The 20,250-nt window shown below is 38.5% G+C and overlaps 1 protein-coding gene across 1 annotated transcript; it reads right to left on the bottom strand.

Annotated features, from left to right (window-relative positions):
* Window positions 1-704: 704 nt before the first annotated feature.
* Window positions 705-19,743, bottom strand: Rnp4F (RNA-binding protein 4F). The gene is made up of 17 exons (XM_034972323.2): window positions 19,548-19,743; window positions 17,792-17,901; window positions 13,476-13,651; window positions 12,493-12,664; window positions 11,604-11,754; window positions 10,519-10,595; window positions 9,697-9,802; window positions 9,355-9,564; window positions 8,993-9,166; window positions 8,387-8,498; window positions 7,769-7,989; window positions 6,960-7,233; window positions 6,275-6,371; window positions 5,655-5,775; window positions 4,276-4,508; window positions 3,679-3,873; window positions 705-3,269 (listed from the first exon to the last, which is right to left on the bottom strand). Exons 1-17 carry the CDS (start codon window positions 19,650-19,652, stop codon window positions 3,113-3,115), a joined length of 2,691 nt encoding a protein of 896 aa, XP_034828214.1. The 5' UTR covers window positions 19,653-19,743; the 3' UTR covers window positions 705-3,112.
* Between the last annotated feature and the right edge of the window lie 507 nt (window positions 19,744-20,250).

The raw sequence follows: 20,250 nt of genomic DNA on the forward strand, positions 1-20,250 counted from the left end.
AACCCAGGTCCTTATGCAACCGTGTTCACCACAGAACTTGATAGGTATTATAGTGCACGCAAAATAATAAAATCCAGTCCGAAGTCTGAACACGAGGCGTACACCTATCTGGCGCATTATGCAAAAATAGATCTTAGCTAGACTTGTGTATTTCTGCGCAAACCTCCATATTGCAACTTCAAATTGGACTAAATGTTTTGCGCGCTCTATAATTATTGTTAATTTAATATCAATGAGTAGACGAAGTTCTACTCCAGCACTTTTCTGACAGATAATACCGACGCTGGAAAGCAAGAGAGTATACCTAGTACTAGAGTATTCCTTACTGAAAAGCGATCTTGTCATATCTCGATATAATTTATCATACCCGAGGGACCTCCGCCGTTTTGGATGTCGGTTAAAAATTATTACGACTCAGAATTAAAAATTATTACGGCTCAGAATAGTACACCTACTGTTAAAATATGTATAGGTACCTAGTGAAATGGAAGATAGGTAGCAGGTAGCATTTCTGTTTGAATTGGATAAGAAGGATATTGATTTATAATCAAGTTGCTAAAGTACTTATTATGTAATGGGCGTTTTAGTTTTACGCGCTCCGTCTGCGCTGAGCGCTGACTAATGTTCTTGCGATTATTTATTTTTTGGCGATTGAAAAATGAAGTGGTCACGGAGGGTACCAGTTGATAAATAAAACACATAAATTATTAAACAATTTTACTTTTATTTAGTAGACCTTATTTATAAATGTAACACGTTACAACTTATAGCTGAGAGATTGGATAGAAAAAGAAAATAAATATTCTGCTTTATAATAATAATAGACGATAATTTTAACTTAAGATTAATCTTATACATAAAGATTAATGTGTGTCTGCCTGTCTGTCCGTTCGTTGTTCGCGGATTGTTCATCCGATTGAGTTGAAACTTTCACACAGTACAGTAAGTTATTGGGACTTGCAGGATAGCTAGAGTGTGTTTTCACTGAAGAGATCTGCTGCGTGGAGACTTGTGTTTTGTACCAATCAGATTACTGAAAGATGACGTAATCTTTTTATCACGTTATCTAACAATAACCTGATTGGTCTATAACACGTCTCCACGTGAGGCGTGCGGCGTGAGTACAGTTGTATTACTATACAAAGCATGCCGACCTTTAGCAAGCTTAACACCTACAATAGTAATAAGTAATTAAACCTGTCGCGTTAAAAAATAGGTACATTTTATTACAATACGGGCTGATACCTGCGTACGCGTAGATTTAGTTCTTAAAAATCTCGTGGGAACTCTTTGACTTTCCGGGATAAAAAGAAGCCTATGTCGCTCTCCAGGTCTCAAACCATACCTACCCATGAAAAAAAATCACGTCGATCAACGGATCACCGTGACGAAGCAACGGCTTCGTTGCGACGAGCTTGAAAACAAACCAACAAACAAACACACTTTCGCATTTATAATATGGGTAGTGATTTGAACGGTTTATATAAAATTGACTAAAATATTCGAAACTTCTATCACTATACAAAAATAAAAATCCATTCAAACAAGTAAACAATGACATTGAACACGCAACATTATGTTGTGTTGTCGCAACTCACGAATTACGAATTCACGGCACACTACAAATTAATGTGTTTGCGCCTTAATTTGCATTTTAATTTGACAATAATATTCATATTATATACTTTCACATCTATATATTACAGTAGGTACGCGACCGACATTAATGTACATCGATCTTTAGAAGGAGATAGCAAATTTGTAGAGCACTGTCTCTGTCGTTGAGACCGAACAAAACGTCAGATAGGTATGAGTGACGGGAACAATGCTCTACAAATCCGAAATGTCATTCCAAAGGCCGATTTACTTTACTTTCGGCCGCGTACTGTATATTGATTTGTATAGACAGCAAACTAAAACATACATTTTTGTCGACATGATTCATTTTTTGCTGATGGTACAATATGGATGTTATGATATTGAACCACACTTTCACAATATAATCGAATTATATTATGTAATAAAATCACGATGAGTCTCTTAGGAGTATAAAAAACAACGTAATATACTAACTTACAACACTATATAAAAATATTGGCCAATTTCAAGGTGATTAGTGTATTTAGTACAGAATATTAAACCGTAACTATAACGTACAACGAGGGGTACATTTGGATTTTGGATACGCGTAAGTGTTTTTCATAAAATTATTGATTTAAAAAAGTATTGCTCCACTTACAGCACTAATAATATTCGAGACTCCTGTAAGGCTACTGCATACCTCATCCAATAAGGATGCCACTAATATGTGTAAACGCTGTCTTCAAATCCCTTCACTCCAAGATACTTTTTATTTACGCACCTTTAGAATTATAGACCTGAATTGAAAATTTTAACTTTTTATTATAGAAACACTTAAAATTTAAATGTATAAACACACCAAACATTTTTCCACGTTTGCATTCTTTTTTAAGAATAGGTCTAGGCCTATACAAAATAATAATTCTGTAGGTGTTAGATGTTTCTGAAAACCCACGAGTCAGCTAGCTGAGATAGAGATACGGGGTAAATATACGCCAAGTAGCCCTGTACATATTTGCCAAGTGCGTTGGCCGAAAGCATTGGCCAACCTGTACAAGGTTCATATAGCGGAAAGTTCATGAGCATTACAGTACTACCACTTTTACTAGTTACGCCGATGTACCTGCGCAGAAATCTTATTTGAGTTGGCCGAAACCATTAGCCAACGTATACAAGGCTCATATAGCGGAAAGTTCATGGGCATCACAGTACTACCACTTTTATAAGTTACGCCGATGTACCTGCGCAGAGATCTTTTGTGGCGCGAAAATATCTCAGCCAATCATAGCACGCGTCCGTCCGCAATTGGTTGTTGCCTACGCGCCATGTTTTGCACGCGCGACTTAAGAGTGAAATAGCACGAGTCTCTGTAGTTCTTGTGTTTAAAATCTTAACGTCAAGCAATAAGGTCTGCATTTCATTGGTGTACATTTGTTTAGAATTTTGCCGATGCGACTTATAAAAGTGTTAGTACTGTACCGAATTAATTCGCGATTAATAATAATCTTAGGCTATTTTGATGTAAATGTCTTTATTTCTTAAGCAACATATGTCTAAAGTCGGTATTGCAGAGCGGCCGCTTGTCCCCGTTGCTGTGGTTGCCGTTGGCCGCGGGCTTGGCTGTGGACGTGCTGGCTGACGCCGTTTGCAGCACCCTTGGGATGAAACTACTGAGCTGCGTTCGTCTCCTGAAAGCAATTTTATTGGTTACTAGCTAATGCCTGCGACTTCGTCGGCCTGGATTTTTATATGGCCTGGAGGTAATTGAAGGACAAACAAATAAACCAACAAACAAACACACTTTCGCAATTATATTATGGGTAATGATGCCGGGTTATATATGAGACTTCAGTATTATTTCAGTATATTAGTAAGTACCGTACCGTACCATCTTGGCTGCAATTCGTATACACGCAACCTTTTTTTGGAAGCTTTTTTATTTGAAAACTAGAGATACAATATATGTTATTTCAATGGTAATAAAACAATGTTGGCTACATTGTTTTATTACCATCTCTATTCCCTCAAATTTATCCTACTCACAGTTTTGCTTGGCAATAGTCTTTTAAATCAATGATAAAAGATAAGTAGACTTACATTCCCCCTCCCGTGTCCCTCTTCGGTAGTCCTAGCGCCAGGCTCGTGCTAGGCTCCTGGCGGGGCGGCGGCGCGCTCACGGCCACCTCTATGTTCCTGTCTGCCACCAGCAGGCCGTTGGTCTTCTCCAGAGCCACCGTCGCTGGCTGTTCATCTTCGTAGTCTATGTATGCTAGGCCTTTTGGTTTTCCGTCTCTGTGGGCAATAATAAAATATTACTCTGGTTACTTCTCTGGCATAGTATTAATTATATTATTTAAACTATTAGCGGATACCCGACGTGTGCTACAACGCTATAAAAAGAAACAAAACAAACAAAATGTAACCTTTCTAATGAAACCGGTTTGGGACACATCGGTTGGATGGTTTCGAAGTCTATAACGGACATAGGAAGAATGATTTTTTTTGTATATAGATAGATGAATGAAAACAGTATTTTTTTGATTATGGCTCTGAAATAACCCACCTACTTTGATTAAATAGCATGAAATAATCCGTTTATTTGTTTTTTTAGTTTTTGTAGTTTTGTACGATCCTTAAAAACCGTAATGTAACACCACCGAAGGCTGGTCCTTTCTTCTCGTTTAATATACTCACTTGAAAGTCACAACCCGTACGTCTTTCAGTTTGCCAAACTTTCCGAATATCTCGGTGAGAGCCTCCTTGGTGCAGTGCGAGAAGGGCAGGTTCCGCACGAACAGTTTGTTCCGCTCAGTGGTCATCGCGTACTTGAACGTTGGCTTGGTCTTCTTGGCGGAGTACCGCGAGAGGAACATCGGCCGGCCGTCCAGCGGCGTTCTGTCATGTTTTACAGCTTTGTCTACTGATTCCTGTAAATATTATACAAATAGACAGTTTTTTTAGATACATTTTTACAAGCCTCTAAGGCGCCATCTCCACGGACGCGAAAATCGCGACGAGTCTCGCCGGGCAACTATCGACCGTGCGTAATAGCGCTAAGAGTCACGATAGCCTAGTGATTAAGACATTCGCCTCCTATTCGAGAGGTCGGGAGTTCGATCTTTAACTTTTCGGAGTTATGTGCATTTTAAGCAATTAAATATCGTTTACTTTAACGGTGAAGAAAAACATCGTGAGGGAACCTGCATGCCTGAGAGTTCTATGTAATGTTCTCAAATGTGTGTGAAGTCAGCCAATCCGCACTTAGCCTGCATGGTGAACTATACCTAAACGCTTCTCATTCTGAGAGGAGACTCGAGCTCGAGTAGTAAATCTACCACTGGTAGACACAAGTAGTACACGCAACAAGAAACTCGGCGGATGCTCTTTTCATAATACTATTTTCAATACTATGCCTTATATTTGCAATCGCGCGCGTTGCTGGAGCGAGCTACCAGACAAATTCACGCTCTTTTTCACCTCATCCTATTGATCTTGATGACTTGACTCATTAAATCCTACGCTGGGTCCATAGGATCAATGCTACCAAAGTAAATCTTGTTCAAGAAACGCCGTATAAAATGTCTTACAGATAAGAAAGTTTTCAGAGTATAGAAACCTCAGAGCAAGGACTATTAGAAGTAGCCCTATTGTGACGCTTACTGTTAGAGCGAGATAGCTAAATGCATGTAAGCTCTTATTAGAACGTGACAAAATGATTATGTTTTAATGGTTGTGTTTATCACCGTGGCCATTTTTTTTGTTTGCCAAAATGTATTTGTACGTGAGATTTTGGCAAACAACGTGAAGTGAGGTTATGTTGACTCAAGTATTGTAAATAAATAATTGATTAGTTTTGTTGTTTTTTGTTTTTGAAGTTATTGTGCAACGGTGGGCTGCAGTATACTAGGCTACAATAGCCGAAGCGAACGTAAAATAGACGGAATAGCATTTCACAAGTAAGTACTTCTGTTTGAGCGAGAGGGACTGTGGGGGCCACGCTAGTTGCATATCTGGACATATCTGTGATAGAAACGAATGTGCTACTCTTTTTTGTATTACGTAAGACTACTTACCGGTGACTTATACTGACAGTAACAAATGGATCCACCGAATGCTTTGACGCCCGCCTTCACTCGCATTGAGACTATGTCGCCGTATTCTGATAATTTGTTCCTCAAGTTTTGTTCGTTTACTCTGCAATAAGAACATAACCAATCATCATCAACCAATAGACGTCCACTGCTGGACATAGGTCTCTTGTAGGGACTTCGACACGCCACGGTCTTGCGCCGCCTGGATCCAGCGGCTCCCTGCGACTCGTCTGATGTCGTCCGTCCACCTAGTGGGGGTCTTCCAACACTGCGTCTTCCGGTACGAGGTCGCCATTCTAGCACCTTGGGACCCCAACGTCTATCGGTTGTACGAACTATGTGCCCTGCCCATTGCCACTTCAGCTTCGCAACCCGTTGAGCTGTCGGTTACTCTAGTTTTCCTACGTCATAATAGCTATCTGCATGCCAAATTTCAGTCCGATCCGTCCAGTCGTTTCAGGTATGCGTCGATAGATCAGCTTTTCGTTTTATATATTTAAGAAAACAAGATAAAGTGTGTAAAAATTGAAAATCACAATCATACTAAAGGTATGATCCGTTTTTCCATGGTAATATTTTATTTTTTCAGCATCATAACTTACTTAAACTCCAGATTGCTGACAAATAATGTGCAAGCCTCCCTCCCGCTCGCACCTGTGTCTGAAGAGCTGTCCCTTCTCTGTCTTTTGTTATCCATTTCTATAAACAAAGTTGAGACTCCTCACAATTTGATCATTACTTCGTATTCCTCAAAGGTGGATGCGAGCGTCTATGGCGCCAGTGACGCCGCAACAGAACGGCAGATTTTATCTTTAATAATATTTTTTTAAAAACAAGAAAGAAAACAACTGTGGTAGGGTGCAAAGGCGGCCTTATGAAAGTGATCTTTTAATTTAAATGCAAATGTAGCGAACGTTATTCGCTGATGCCACAGACGCTCGGCTCGAAAGTCAAGGTTACCGACAACGAAGTGATTCTATCGCTTCGTTGTTGACTTTCAAGGTGTCCGTCGTTGTTCGGGTTGTCCGTAGTTGTTCGGGTTGCCCGTCGTTTGGGTTGTCCGGCGTTGTTCGGGTTGCCCGTCGTACTTCGGTTTGTATGAGGTTGAATTTTCAAAAATCCTTTGTTAACATAATATGCCTACATCATAATAGCTATCTGCATGCCAAATTTCCGTCTGATCCGTCCAGTAGTTTTAGCTGTGCGTTGATAGATCAGTCAGTCAGTCACCATTTCCTTTTATATATTCAAAGAACTAGCATTTGAGCAGGTAGTAGAGATACTTACTTTCCCCTTCAACCTCATCATGAGACCGCTTGACCCCGCCTCCAGTATCGCCTTCCTCGTCTGGCGCGTCCACTTCCATATCTGTGTCCTTTTTCCTCTTAACCTCGGTGTTTTCTGAACTGTCAGATTTTCGTTTTCCTTTGTTTTTTTCATCTTTTTTCTTTTTATTGTCAAGTTTGGACTTCTTGTTGGGATTCTGTTTGCCCTTCTGTTTCTGTCCTAGCATTTTATCTTTCATCGCTTGGTAACTTTCACGCCATTCCTTGAGTTTCTCCTATAATGTGAAAGTAAAATTTGGACTAGATAACGAACAACCATTCTTCGGGCTTCGCTGCAGTAGCTAGTCGGGTAAAAAGGCAGAAAGTTATAAATATAACGAATGCGATGGTGAAACCCATATTTTGCCCAAGTGAGTGAGCTAGACAAGCCTATAGGCTAACCGTTGACCTAGAATCATGAAATTGGGCAGGTAGCGAATGTCTTATAGCACAAGTAAAAGAAAAAATCCAAAACCGTGAATTTGTCGTTACATCACAAAAAAAATTGAAGATTTGTGTTCTTGATCAAATAATTAGTTTACTAAATCACATATAGCTGGCACTGTCCATTACTAACTTGCAGTGTTACAAAAGTATCATAATTATCTTGTACGATGGTACGGCAACCTTCGTGTGTGAGTCTGACTCCCATTTGACCAGTTTTTTGGTACATCTACACATCGGTCCTGTACTCAACTTGCCGGGATGTTAATTAAGGACATTATTATCTAAACCTTGCATAAGGGTCTCTTCATGAGTTTTAGTCCTTACCTCGCACAACTCTGCACACTCGACGCTAGTCGCGAGCTGGCCGTAGTCTCGCTCGTAGTCGGTCCACAGTCGCGCGACTGCCGGCGGGTAGTCGTTGACACTTCGCAAGGCCCTCTTGTGCAAGTCGCGCAACTTACGCTCGGGCGCCGGCGGATCTCTAGTACGTTCTAAATTTATGAGAGCCTCCCAATATTTTGAAAGCGTTTTATTGTCTCCATATTCTGAAATATATAAAAAAAACGGTCAAATGCGAGTCCAATGGATTTTGCATAATACGCTAACAACCAAATAAACTAAATTACCATTAGTTGAGCCCGCGAATTAGTTCACGTGAATTTAGGTTTTTAAACATCCTGTGGAAAGTCTTTGATTGTCTAAATTCTAATTTCTCTTTGATAAAAAGTAGATAATGTCACTTTCCAGATCCATGCAAACAATCACATCGATCCGTTACTCCATTGCAGTATGATTGAAGGACAAATCATTAAATCGAAGGACAAATCAACAAACAAACTCACTTTTGCATTTGTAATATTATTGGTAATGACTAATGATTATGAGATTGAGTGCAAAAATCTGGCAAAAGTATTACAAAGATTATTGTTTAGAAATACTTACTAAAAATCTCCTCAAATATTTCTTTTCCTTGTGCTGGATCCTTTATTCTCTTATATTCGAGCCGCGCCCAAAATAATGGTATTTCGCAATCATTCGCTTCTTCGCCCCATGCCTACATAAATAATTAGAACACTTGAAAACTGTTAACAATTATTTATATTCTTTTTTCGTATATTTGAAATATTTGTACACTATTTCAAATATATGAATATATGTAGGTTTAAAAATATTGATAAGTTAATCAAAATAATAATGTTATACCAAACATTGATTTGCGTTGCCAAAACATCTCGCACGTCTCATGTTGCTATGAGTGAGCCCATAAATTATGTGGATTAAAGTGGCATACCGTCACGTACGACCTGAAGCTACCTTGGAAAGCATTCGTAATGAAAATACAAAGATATTATATCACTTCAGATAAACAATACTCATTAAATTCGTACGCTTGTGTGTGTGACACGCATTTTTGTTTCAAAATATGGTGGCCCGTTACCAGCCCATATAAATTTGGGAAAATAACAAATGAGGAATAACCGAAAGAAACATCAGAAGGAGAAAGAAAGAGGGAAAACGAAAAAGGCTTTATTTGGCGAAACGCCATACCTCTGCCAGCGAGTCCCAAGCAAGTCTGAACGTGCGTCGGAGTCTGTCCACGTGGTCCTGAGTAGCGAAGTCGGTGCGACGCCGAGTCTGCTCCAGGTAGCTCAGCCATAGAGCCTCCGCTTGCTTGTACGATTCCATGCCTTTAGATAACGCCGTCTCGAATATTGACTTCACCTGATTCAGGAAGGATATTAAAAAAATTATAATGTCAGCCCTAAAAATACAGATGGACGGTCTTAACGGAGCTAAAGAAACTGCCATATCCCTTCATAGTTCCGCTTCCACCTTAGGCTGCATCATCACTGACCACCAAGTAAAATCGTAGTCAAGGGCTAACTTGTAAAAGAATTAAAAAAACTCACCTCATCAAATCCTTTACCCTCGTGCTCAGCCTGCTGCATCTTGAGTGTCCAGAAGGTGGCCTTGCGCGCGCACCGCCTCACGCACGTGTCCAGCACGCGGTGTATGGTGGCGCGCGACGACGTGTTGCGCGCGTGCCGCACGAACGACAGCAGCAGCCCGTGTGATGCCTCGCAGGATAGGCACTCAGTTGTCGCGCGGTCGTAGAGAACCTAGCATACATTGATGATTTTAAATAATTCTTAAAAAATTGTTGGGTACTTATTTTATGTTGGTGAAATAGGCCCTTAGTTCAATAAAACATACATGGAGAATTGAGAAAAAGTTTTTGTTGGTGGGCTTACCTTGAGTATACCTTTGCTATCACATTCAGAATATTTATCCTCACGGGAGAGTTCTTTCACGATATCAATGTACTCCTGGTATATTTTATATTTCTCTTCAGCATCCCTAAAATAAATAATTCAAATATTCACAATTCAATAGTATCCTTAAAAATTATGCTCACTAATTTTATTGTAACATGCCTCTAGCCTGCACATTATATTGGGTGTTTGTGATTTGTTTCTAATTATCCACATTAATATTATAAATGCGAAAGTGTGTCTGTCTGTCTACTAGCTATTTACGGCCTATGCATTTACAGTATTACCACTTTTATAAGTCGCATCGGCAAAATGCGTTTGTGTAGAAAAGCGCGTAAGTTTTAAAAGTGGTAGTACTGTAACCGATTTTGACGGGTACAGGGATTGCTTGCGCGGCGGAGTTGGAAAAAGGACTCTTTTCGAAAATAAAACTTTGTAAAGTCAGACAAGTTTCCAAGAAATATTCCCAAAACTTTTTTTTAAAACATGGACGAAGACACAGGCATCATATTTTATTTAGCTACCTCTGCACCAAATAAAATATTATGTGCACCCCATATAAGAAAAATAAAGAGTTCTCAAGAAAGAGTTCAAAGAATTTTTTGTTACATTTTTAACTGTCTAAAACTACGTCTAAGTGCGGTAGAAACGAAGGGAAACCCAAAATGAAAGAAAAAGAAGAATGGTCTAAGATTCCGCTAATTGTATGTTCTTCTTTTATATGTTACTTTTTGTGTCTTTTCTTCTTGGTGTACGATAAAGAATATTAAACTAAACTAAACTAAGATTTTTGGGACTCACTCAGTTGTCAACAGTCTGTCTTCGAATGGTGTTATTTTCTGTAAGTATTCTAACGCTGCGTCATGTTGCTTCTTCACCTATTTGACAGACATGGGATTTTAATTATATAATATATTATTTTAGAATTAAAGCTATAGTGGTACTTATAGTAATTACAAGTAACATGAAGGAAATCCCAAAAATTTAGTCAAATGTTTAGCTTGATTGTGTTTGGTGTAGATGGTTAGTATGTGACCATCTGTGTGACACTTCTACGTTACATACGAAAAAAGCTGTGATAGCCTAGTGGTTAGGACGTTCGCCTTCTAATCGGAGGTCGGGGGTTCGATCCTGGGCATGCACCTCTGACTGTTCGGAGTTATGTGCGTTTTAAGTAATTAAATATCACTTGCTTTAACGGTGAAGGAAAACATCGTGAGGAAACCTGCATGCCTGCGAGTTCTCCACAATGTTCTCAAAGGTGTGTGAAGTCTACCAATCCGCACATGGCCAGCGTAGTAGACTATGGGCAAAGTCCTTCTCACTGTGAGAGGAGACCCGTGCTCTGTAGTGAACCGGCGATGGGTTGATCATGATGATGATGACATCTACGTTAATGGGTTTATGATTAAGGACTTCAGACAGGGTTTACCAGGTGGTCACATACCGAGTTTGCACTTGTCTTTCCATAAAATTCGGATTTCGCATTTTGGATTCTAGTTGACCGATTTTCATCTAACAAGAGTATCTATTTAAGTCTGATTAAGGTTTCTCAAGGCGCCACAGCATACATGCTCTCATTCCTCTTTTTAGGTAAAACCCTGGACCCATTACTTTCTCAGGATCGTCAGTCCAACAAGCTGGAGGTCTTCCCACACTGCACTGGTGGTACAGTCTCCACTCCAGAACACGTCTGATCCAGCAGCTATCGGTTCACTGACAAACATGGCCTACCCATTACCAGTATAGCTTGCTCAGTCATTGAGCTATCTGTCTTTTTATTTCTCCTACAGATTAATTCATTAGAGCGATTACGCACTCATCCGATCTGAATCCGTGAATGTTGATGAATGTGTCAGTCAATCAGAATAGAATAGTTAATGTACCTTATCCACATATTCCTGGTCATACATTGCGAGCGCCAGCTCCTGCATCTGCGGCCACGCCTCCTCGCTGCGCAGCAACGGCCGAGACACCGCTTCCTCGAGGCACCACAGCACACGCTTCCTTTGCTCTTTATAGTCGGGGTCCTCTTCACTGATAACATTATTACATATAATATAATTGTTCAGCCCAAACTAAGACCTCACTAACTATCGATTTGTCACGTCTTTTATAACAAATCTATGAAACTTTTGCAACAAAAAAACTTAAAAGTGAAAAACTTTTTTCAAGTAAAACCTTTTTTGTAACTACAAAAACTATTGAAACTCGAACGAATTCGACTATGCTGCCACACGTTCCAGAACCCACCATCCATCTACAATCTACATCATTGAGACTTTGTCATTGTATTTTTTTAAAGTACTCATGGGAACAAAGAAAATGAGTCCAAAGATTATCCTGCCTTAAGCCGAAAGAGTGTCTTCATCCACCTCCCACTTCTAACATCAGAGATGCTTATTCAAAATATATAAAAGGAAACTGACTGATTTATCAACGTACAGCCCAAACTACTGGATGGATTGGGTTGAAATTTGGCATGCAGATAGCTATTATGACAAAGACATCTGCTAAAAAATAGTTTTTGAAAATTCAACCTCTAAGGGTTTATCCCCTTAGGAGTTTCAAATTTGCGTAGTCCACGCAGACTAAGTCGCGAGCATAAACTAGTAGTTAATAAACATAACCATCCAATACCATAACCATCTCTCGTCATCCAAACAACATTGGAAGTAGCTGAAAAATCATTTAATTTCGACAAAATGACTAAGACACTCAGCGACCACGAGCGCCACTCGCTTAGGATTGAAATGGCTGAAAGCTGAAGCTTACTTCATAGTCTCCAACTTGGCCTTCTCCAGCTCGAGCTTGGCGTCCCAGAAGATCTTGCCGGAGAGCGGGTCGGCACCCGCACGGCTCAGCACCTCCTCCAGCTGCGCGCGCGCCCAGCCCGCCTCGCCCGCGCTCAGCGACCACGAGCACCACTCGCTCAGGATTGGAATGGCTGAAAGTTGTTTTAATAAAGTTATAACTTTAAATTATTAATTATAATATATTTAATTAATAAAAAGAATACCTGGCTGGCTTTGTCGTTGCCTTCTTTTCAGATCTGGGCCGTCTAGAACCCTTATTAAACTTGTTGAAAAAATTCTATTACAGTATTAAGGATTATTGAAATGACAAGAAAGCTTGAGAATGAGTTGCTCTTTAGTTTTTGCTGTATAGTTGGATGATAATAAAAATAATACCTGGCTGAGTTTGTTGTGGGCTTCTTCTCTGACCAGGGTGCAAGCAACTCTCGCAGCTTTAGTTTTAAGTTGACGTTCTTTCACCATTACCTACCTTACCTCATCACCTCTATAGTCAGTACAAAATGACTCCTCACGCGCCATTTTAACTCTATGGGTCAACTGTTATGTCAAAATTATGGTTCACCTTTACAATAAGGATTAAAATCGTACTTTTGACATTAAATTTGACACATAAAGTTAAAATGGCGCGTGAAGAGTTAAATTTTACGCGTTACATATTAATTCACAAGCTGTCTTTAAAAGTGTACACTGTTGGGTACCATATTTTGTACCTTTTAATATATGGTGTTCTTATTGCAGTATAGTTCTTGCAATTCACGAAGGCCACTGACTCATGCTTGTGTTTAAGTCGTATCGGTATATCTAAGGTACACTAAATGTGTGCATTTGACAGCGTTTGCTCGCGACTGATTGGTCCGACATGTAATGACCATGTAAACGGCGTTACCACAAGTAAAGTTCAATAGCCTTCGTGAATTGTAAGAACTGTAACAATATTCTTACAATAGCAGTCAAGTGTCGCCTGCTGGAACAGAGTGGCGATATGCTCCCGCGACTGCGGTGAATGAGCGAGCGTCTCCTCCGTCTGCAAGCGCAACAGCCAATGCTCCGCGCGAAGTAACGACAACTTTTGTAGTCGGTCAAACGCGGCACGCCAACGATCCAGTTCTGAGAGACTCCTAAAAGATTTCATTATAAGTCTCGCAAATTGCTATTGCGCTGGAACCATGTCTCATTAACATCGAAATAACGTCATCTTGACGTCAGCCGAAATAAAAATATATATCATCAGCTCGAAACTTCAGTCTAGTGCAGCTGACGTAACTAAAATGGCGGCCACGCGCATAAGCAATTTGCGGGACTTATACTTATGTATTTAATAATATACTGGCGGAAACCAGGCGTGTGCTGCTACACTAAAAAAAATATAAAACAACACTGTATAACCATCTTCTCATTACTGCCTTTCTAATGAAACTGGTTTGAGGCACATCGGTTGGATGGTTTCAAATTCTATAACGGACACAGGTATAACATTTTTTTATGTTTTATATACATATTAAGATAATTTACTAGATGATTCCCAGGACTAAGACAGTGTGGATTGAGAAATTTTAATCCTGTGAGAACTTTATTTTAATGCGTGATATATATACCTTTAATTAGGTATGGATAAAGGAGAGACTGACATTATGATATTCACACTTGAGATTTTTCAGTTTTCTATATTGTAGCCTCTTACCCTACCTTACCAATAGGATTTTTAAAAATGTTACACAAGCAAAGATTGTGCAAGTCAACTGTAAATTAATATGTCAGTCAATCAGTTTCTTTTTAGGGTTCCGTACCTCAATAGGAAAAACGGAACCCTTATAGGATCACTTTGTTGTCTGTCTGCCTGTCTGTCCGTCTGTCTGTTAAGAAACCTACAGGGTACTTCCCGTTGACCTATACTATAGCTGACATTTGAGGAAAAATTTGAAAGCCGTGAATTTAGGGTTAGATCACACAAAAAAAATTAAATTGTGGTCATGAACTAATAATTAGTAATTTCAACTTTCGAAGTGAGTGACTATATCAAGTGGGGTATCATATGAAAGGTCCTGTAGATTCTAAAACAGATTTTTATTTATTTTTAATGGCGCTAATAAGGCTACCAATAAGCCGAAAAAATGAATAATAAGCTTAAAATATTTGCATGGAACTCAAACGGACTACTACAACATCAACAAGAGCTACAAGTAGTCCTTGATACACTAAAGATTGATATTTGTCTAATATCTGAGACACATTTTACTAAGCAATTGTTTATTAAATTTAACAGTTATAAAGTGTACCATGCCATACACCCAAATAATACAGCGAGAGGCGGCAGTGCCATCTTAATTAAAGAAAATTTGTACCATTATCAAGAATTTCAATATGAGGAACAAGAAATTCAGGCAGTAGCTGTGAAGGTCAAAACTACAAAATACGAATTTTCGGTAGTAGCTATATATAGTCCCCCAAGGCATTCAATTTCAAAAGAATATTATGTGAACTTCCTCGAGAAAATTGACGTGACTGAACAGTGACTTTAACGCGAAAAATACCTTTTGGGGCTCCAGATTGACTACTACAAAAGGTAGAGAACTCTTAAGTGCCATTAAAGATTTAAAATGCGATGTAATAAGTATAGGTAAGCCTACCTACTGGCCTACAGATACGATGAAAATACCAGACCTAATTGACTTTTTTATTTATAAAAACATATCAACAAAATATCTAGACATTGATGAAATGTTCGACATGAATTCAGATCATTCTCCTATTCTCTTAACGCTAAGTGACACAATCATATATAAAGAAACCTATCCTGGTCTTGTAAACAAAAATACAGACTGGGACAGCTTCAAAATGGATTTGACTAACAATATTAACTTAAATGTGCCGCTTAAAAACTCGGAACAACTGAACGAAGAAGTAAGAAAATTTGTATTAGATATTCAGCTGGCTGCTTGGAATAATACACCAAAGCTTAGGAAAAAGCCCCAAGGAGTGGTTGCTTAGCCCAAAAATATCCTTGAACTCATCATTGAAAAGAGAAGGCAAAGAAAAAAGTGGCATCATTCGAGATCTCCACTTGATAAAAGGTTGCTGAATTACTTGACTAAGGCACTAAAGAAACAAATCAAAAACTTTAATGATTCGTCAACCTACAGTTATCTCCAAAGCCTCACGAGTGAAAGGAGTACCGACTATTCACTTTGGAAAGCAACTAGGAATTTAAAAAGACCATGTATGCATATTCCTCCAATTAAAGAAGAAAATGGAATGTGGGCAAGAAATAGTGAGCAAAAAGCTAAAAGATTTGCAGAACATCTCGAAAAAATATTTCAACCAAACGAAGGAGAGCACATTGATTTTTCTACGATGGAAACAAATCAAGAAAACTCTCCCATTAAACTAGTAACGCCTAAGGAAATACTCAGTATGATTAATAAACTGAACTTAAAAAAAACTCCAGGATATGATCTTATTACTACAGAAATCCTGCGAAACCTTCCAAAAAAAGGAATCGTAAAATTAACGACGCTGATTAATGCAGCATTTAGAATTAAGCACGTCCCTGATTTGTGGAAAGTTGCAGAAGTAATTATGATCGCCAAACCAGGCAAACCACCAAATGAGGTTACATCATACAGACCAATTTCTCTGCTACCAATTATCTCAAAACTTTTTGAGAAGCTATTGCTCAGCAGATTGAAACCTATATTAGATGAGAAAAATCTGATTCCTGACCATCAGTTTGGATTCAGGGAAAAGCACTCGACAATCGATCAAGTACACAGAATAACAAATATAATTGAAAGAACACTAGAAGAAAAGAAAGTATGTTCAACCGTATTTCTTGATGTAGCACAAGCCTTTGATAAAGTCTGGCATGAAGGTCTTGTTCAGAAACTTAAAGTATTACTTCCTCAACCATTTGCAAACATATTAGAATCATATATATCTGATAGAGTATTTCGAGTGAGGCAAGAGGAAGCTTATTCCAAACTCAAGGTGATCAAAGCTGGAATACCTCAAGGAAGCGTTCTGGGACCTGTCCTTTATCTCCTGTACACGTGTGATCTTCCACAACCCGATCACAATACCATCGCTACTTTTGCCGATGATACTGCTATCATAGCTGTGGGTAATACTCACCAGGAGGCATCGGGAAAAGTTCATATAGCTCTAAATGAACTACATAAATGGACGAAAAAATGGAGAATAAGACTTAACGATTCCAAGTCTGCCCATATTGATTTTACTAATAAAATACCAAAATATTATCCCATTTATATTGACCAACAAAAGATACCCTATGCTAACACGGCAAAATATCTTGGAATGACTCTTGACAGTAAGCTATGCTGGAAAGCACATGTCAAGAAGAAAAAAGAAGAACTAGAGTTACGGTACAAAAAATTGTACTGGCTCATAGGCAGAAACTCATCACTGTTAACTAAAAATAAGATACTATTATACAACCAAGTCCTAATGCCAGTGTGGACTTATGGTATCCAGTTGTGGGGCTGTACCAGAAAGACCAATTTACTAATAATTCAGCGATTCCAAAATAAAGTGCTTAGGGGTATCGTCAATGCACCCTGGTACGTCAGGAATGTAGACATTCATCGCGATCTCCAAATGGGCTTCGTGGACACAGCTATTAGCAAACACGCTAAATCCCACGAACGCAGGCTCCATGAACATGTTAACGTCGAGGCTATCCAGCTCCTCGACAACACAGACCTAATACGTAGACTTAAGAGGACTAAGCCTTTTGAGCTAGTGTAGTTATAGTGAAAGTGTAGTGCTAGTGCAAATCAAAGATCACACGAACAAAGTGAAAGCATAGTGCTAGTGCAATTTAAAGAACACAAGAACAAAGTGTCTTCCAATAAGGTATCTTAACTATAAACTAAGCTAAGTCAATGGACAGATTCTTAGGTATAAGTACGTTTATAAGTTTAGGTTAATATAATATTGCTTATTAGCCTCTTTCATAGGCTAGATTGTAATGGTAGTAAAGTACTGGTGACAGTGCTTTACGACAAAAAAAAAAAAAAAAAAAAAAATTAGTTTTTGAATTATCGTGCAAAATGTCGAAAAAATACGATTGTACGGAACCCTCATTGCGCGAGCCTGACTCGCACTTGGCCGGTTTTTTTATCATATTTACATATAGATTCACATTTAGAAAAGTTTCTCTATAAGTTCATATCTACATAATATAGTCAAGGCCACCCATGCAAAGCCAGGGTTTGTTAACTAGATATTTAATAACTTGCCATAGTGCTTGAATCAGGTCAATGTGATCATTGTAGTTGTACGGGTCATCAGCTATGCGTTGTTCCAAATCAGCAACCTTCTTTTCAATGGCCTCTTCGTCATCATCATCCTATTAATATAAGAACTTATTTAATATTCTTATCTCCATTATTAGTCGTGTGGAGCCACTGGAGCCACTGGTGGTGCAAGACCGTGAAGTCTGGAAGTGACTACAAGAGATCCTACACCTACACCAGTGGGCATGTATAGTAGTCATATCTTCTTATCAAATGTCTTTTTATCAAACGTCAAAATGCTCACTTAGTAAGGGAGCTTGAATGAAATACATAGATGTGTCATAAACATTTGACGTAATGTGACATACTTTGTTAGTTAAATTGATAATTTAAAATGGTTAGCAAACTTAAAACTAACAGCAGACGTGGATTTTACGAACTTTGGATTTTACACTATTTAATAATTTCTAAGAAACAATTTAATTTTTATATAGTCATCATCCCCATTCATTATCAATGGAGACAAGCCAAGTATTCAGAGTATACAAACACAGATGCAATCTCTATTCCTTCATTCACTTAGTCCGATGGGATGGCAAATACGACAGACAAACTAGGAACCGTAACAAACTTGCAACTCTTAAGCTACGCCTCGCGAAAGTGGGAAAGTCATTTGTGGGAATGGGTGTAATATTTTATAATAAAATCCCACAACAATTTTAGACTTGCCTTTACACAAGTTTAAAAAATTTATTAAAAGTATGCTCCTAAAAAAGCATATTATACAGAGAAGACTATGTAAATGATAAGAAAGCTTGGATTTGACTGGCTCCAGCAATGCATGGGGCTGCAATTGCTTGTACAGTATGGTATAATAATATTGTAAATTGATGACTTGAAAAGAGTAACCGCCGAGTTTCTTGCTGGTTCTTCTCGTAGGAACTGCATTCTGAACCAGTGGTAAATTAAACTAGTTAACGATGCAAAAGAACTTGTAATAAGTCTACTTGAATAATTAAATTCTATTCTATTCTAAATCCAAAATTACCAGAGAAAGATGAGGTGCAAGACCAATAGATTTACTTCTTCTTCAAGGTAACACCACCGACTTTCCAACTGGGGCTGCTACATTTTTATTTTATAGTATTTCATTCTATACAATGTCATAGTACAAGACAGCTATCTAGATTAAATTAAAATTTAAAAAAAAGTACACTAGCGATACTTTGCCTACATTGGCAGGTGTACACAATAAAATTACTATTTAGCTGGAAAAAAAAACAAGTTCTTTCCTTCACCCTGTAAAGTTTTTAAATTGAGATAGTACTGATTACTAGAATTGCTATCTCAATTGAATGACATGTTTTTAGCAAGAGGTATGTATTTCAATAGTCAATATAAACTAGATATTTTAATTCAAATCAGTTTAAATTGCATTATACTCAAACATGAACAGATTCGAGGTTTTCTTCAATCTTATATACTGATTATACTGTACATGTGCATGGTGATATAAGTAGGAGCTTTAAAAATAACAAACGTTCAGCTAGGAGTCAAAATTTAACAAAATTATCTCTTGATAAAATTCGTTGATTTTAGCAATTTCATGGTTAAAGTAGCTCTTAATGAAGAAAGAAGATGAATATTATATACGTAAACGGTAATTTTGAGGCTAGCTTTACGTTTAATACTAAGGCAAATACATATATTTTGGTAACTGTAACATTTTGCCCTGAATGTGTAAGTGAGAAATGCTTACGTCTGAATCATCAGAATCTTGGTCTGCGTCGTCTTCCTCGACGACCACTTCAATCTCATTCTCTTCTTCTGAACCATGTCTAACTTCGTCCTCCACAATCGCCATGTTTAACACATTCAATTATATATTATTTTTACTGTTTGATAACAGAAAACACGAAAACGGCGATCACGACGATGGTGGTTCTTATTAAACTGTCAAAAGCTGTCAAGTCAAACCGTCACCGTCAAATGTCAATGTCAACGCGTCAAACCGTCAAACCAAACCATAACCAAACACCATGGACCTAGATTCTAGGTCCATGCCAAACACATATCGAGTCAGTCGAATAGTCATAATAAACCTAGTCGAATATACAATAATAATATAGTTGTAATCTGGTTGTAACAAAGAAGTTGGAAGTACTACTACGTTGTAATCAGTTGTAATAGTGACGGGTAACCACTGTGGTAACCACAGATCACTATGCCCGGCTTGGATGAACCGGTTTCCGATGTACTTTTCGACCACAGATATTATACCAGATATGCAACTAGCGTGGCCCCCTGAGCACACGAGTAGATATCCCTCAGTCCCTCTCGCTCAAGCAGAGGTACTTACTTGTGAAATGTTCATTTTACGTTCGCCTCGGCTATTGTAGCCTAGTATACTGCAATCCACCACTGAACAATAGGCTACTTGACAATTTTTTTAAGTTGGTCTT

This window comes from Maniola hyperantus, chromosome 9, assembly GCF_902806685.2.
Source record: "Maniola hyperantus chromosome 9, iAphHyp1.2, whole genome shotgun sequence".
NCBI lineage: Eukaryota > Metazoa > Arthropoda > Insecta > Lepidoptera > Nymphalidae > Maniola > Maniola hyperantus.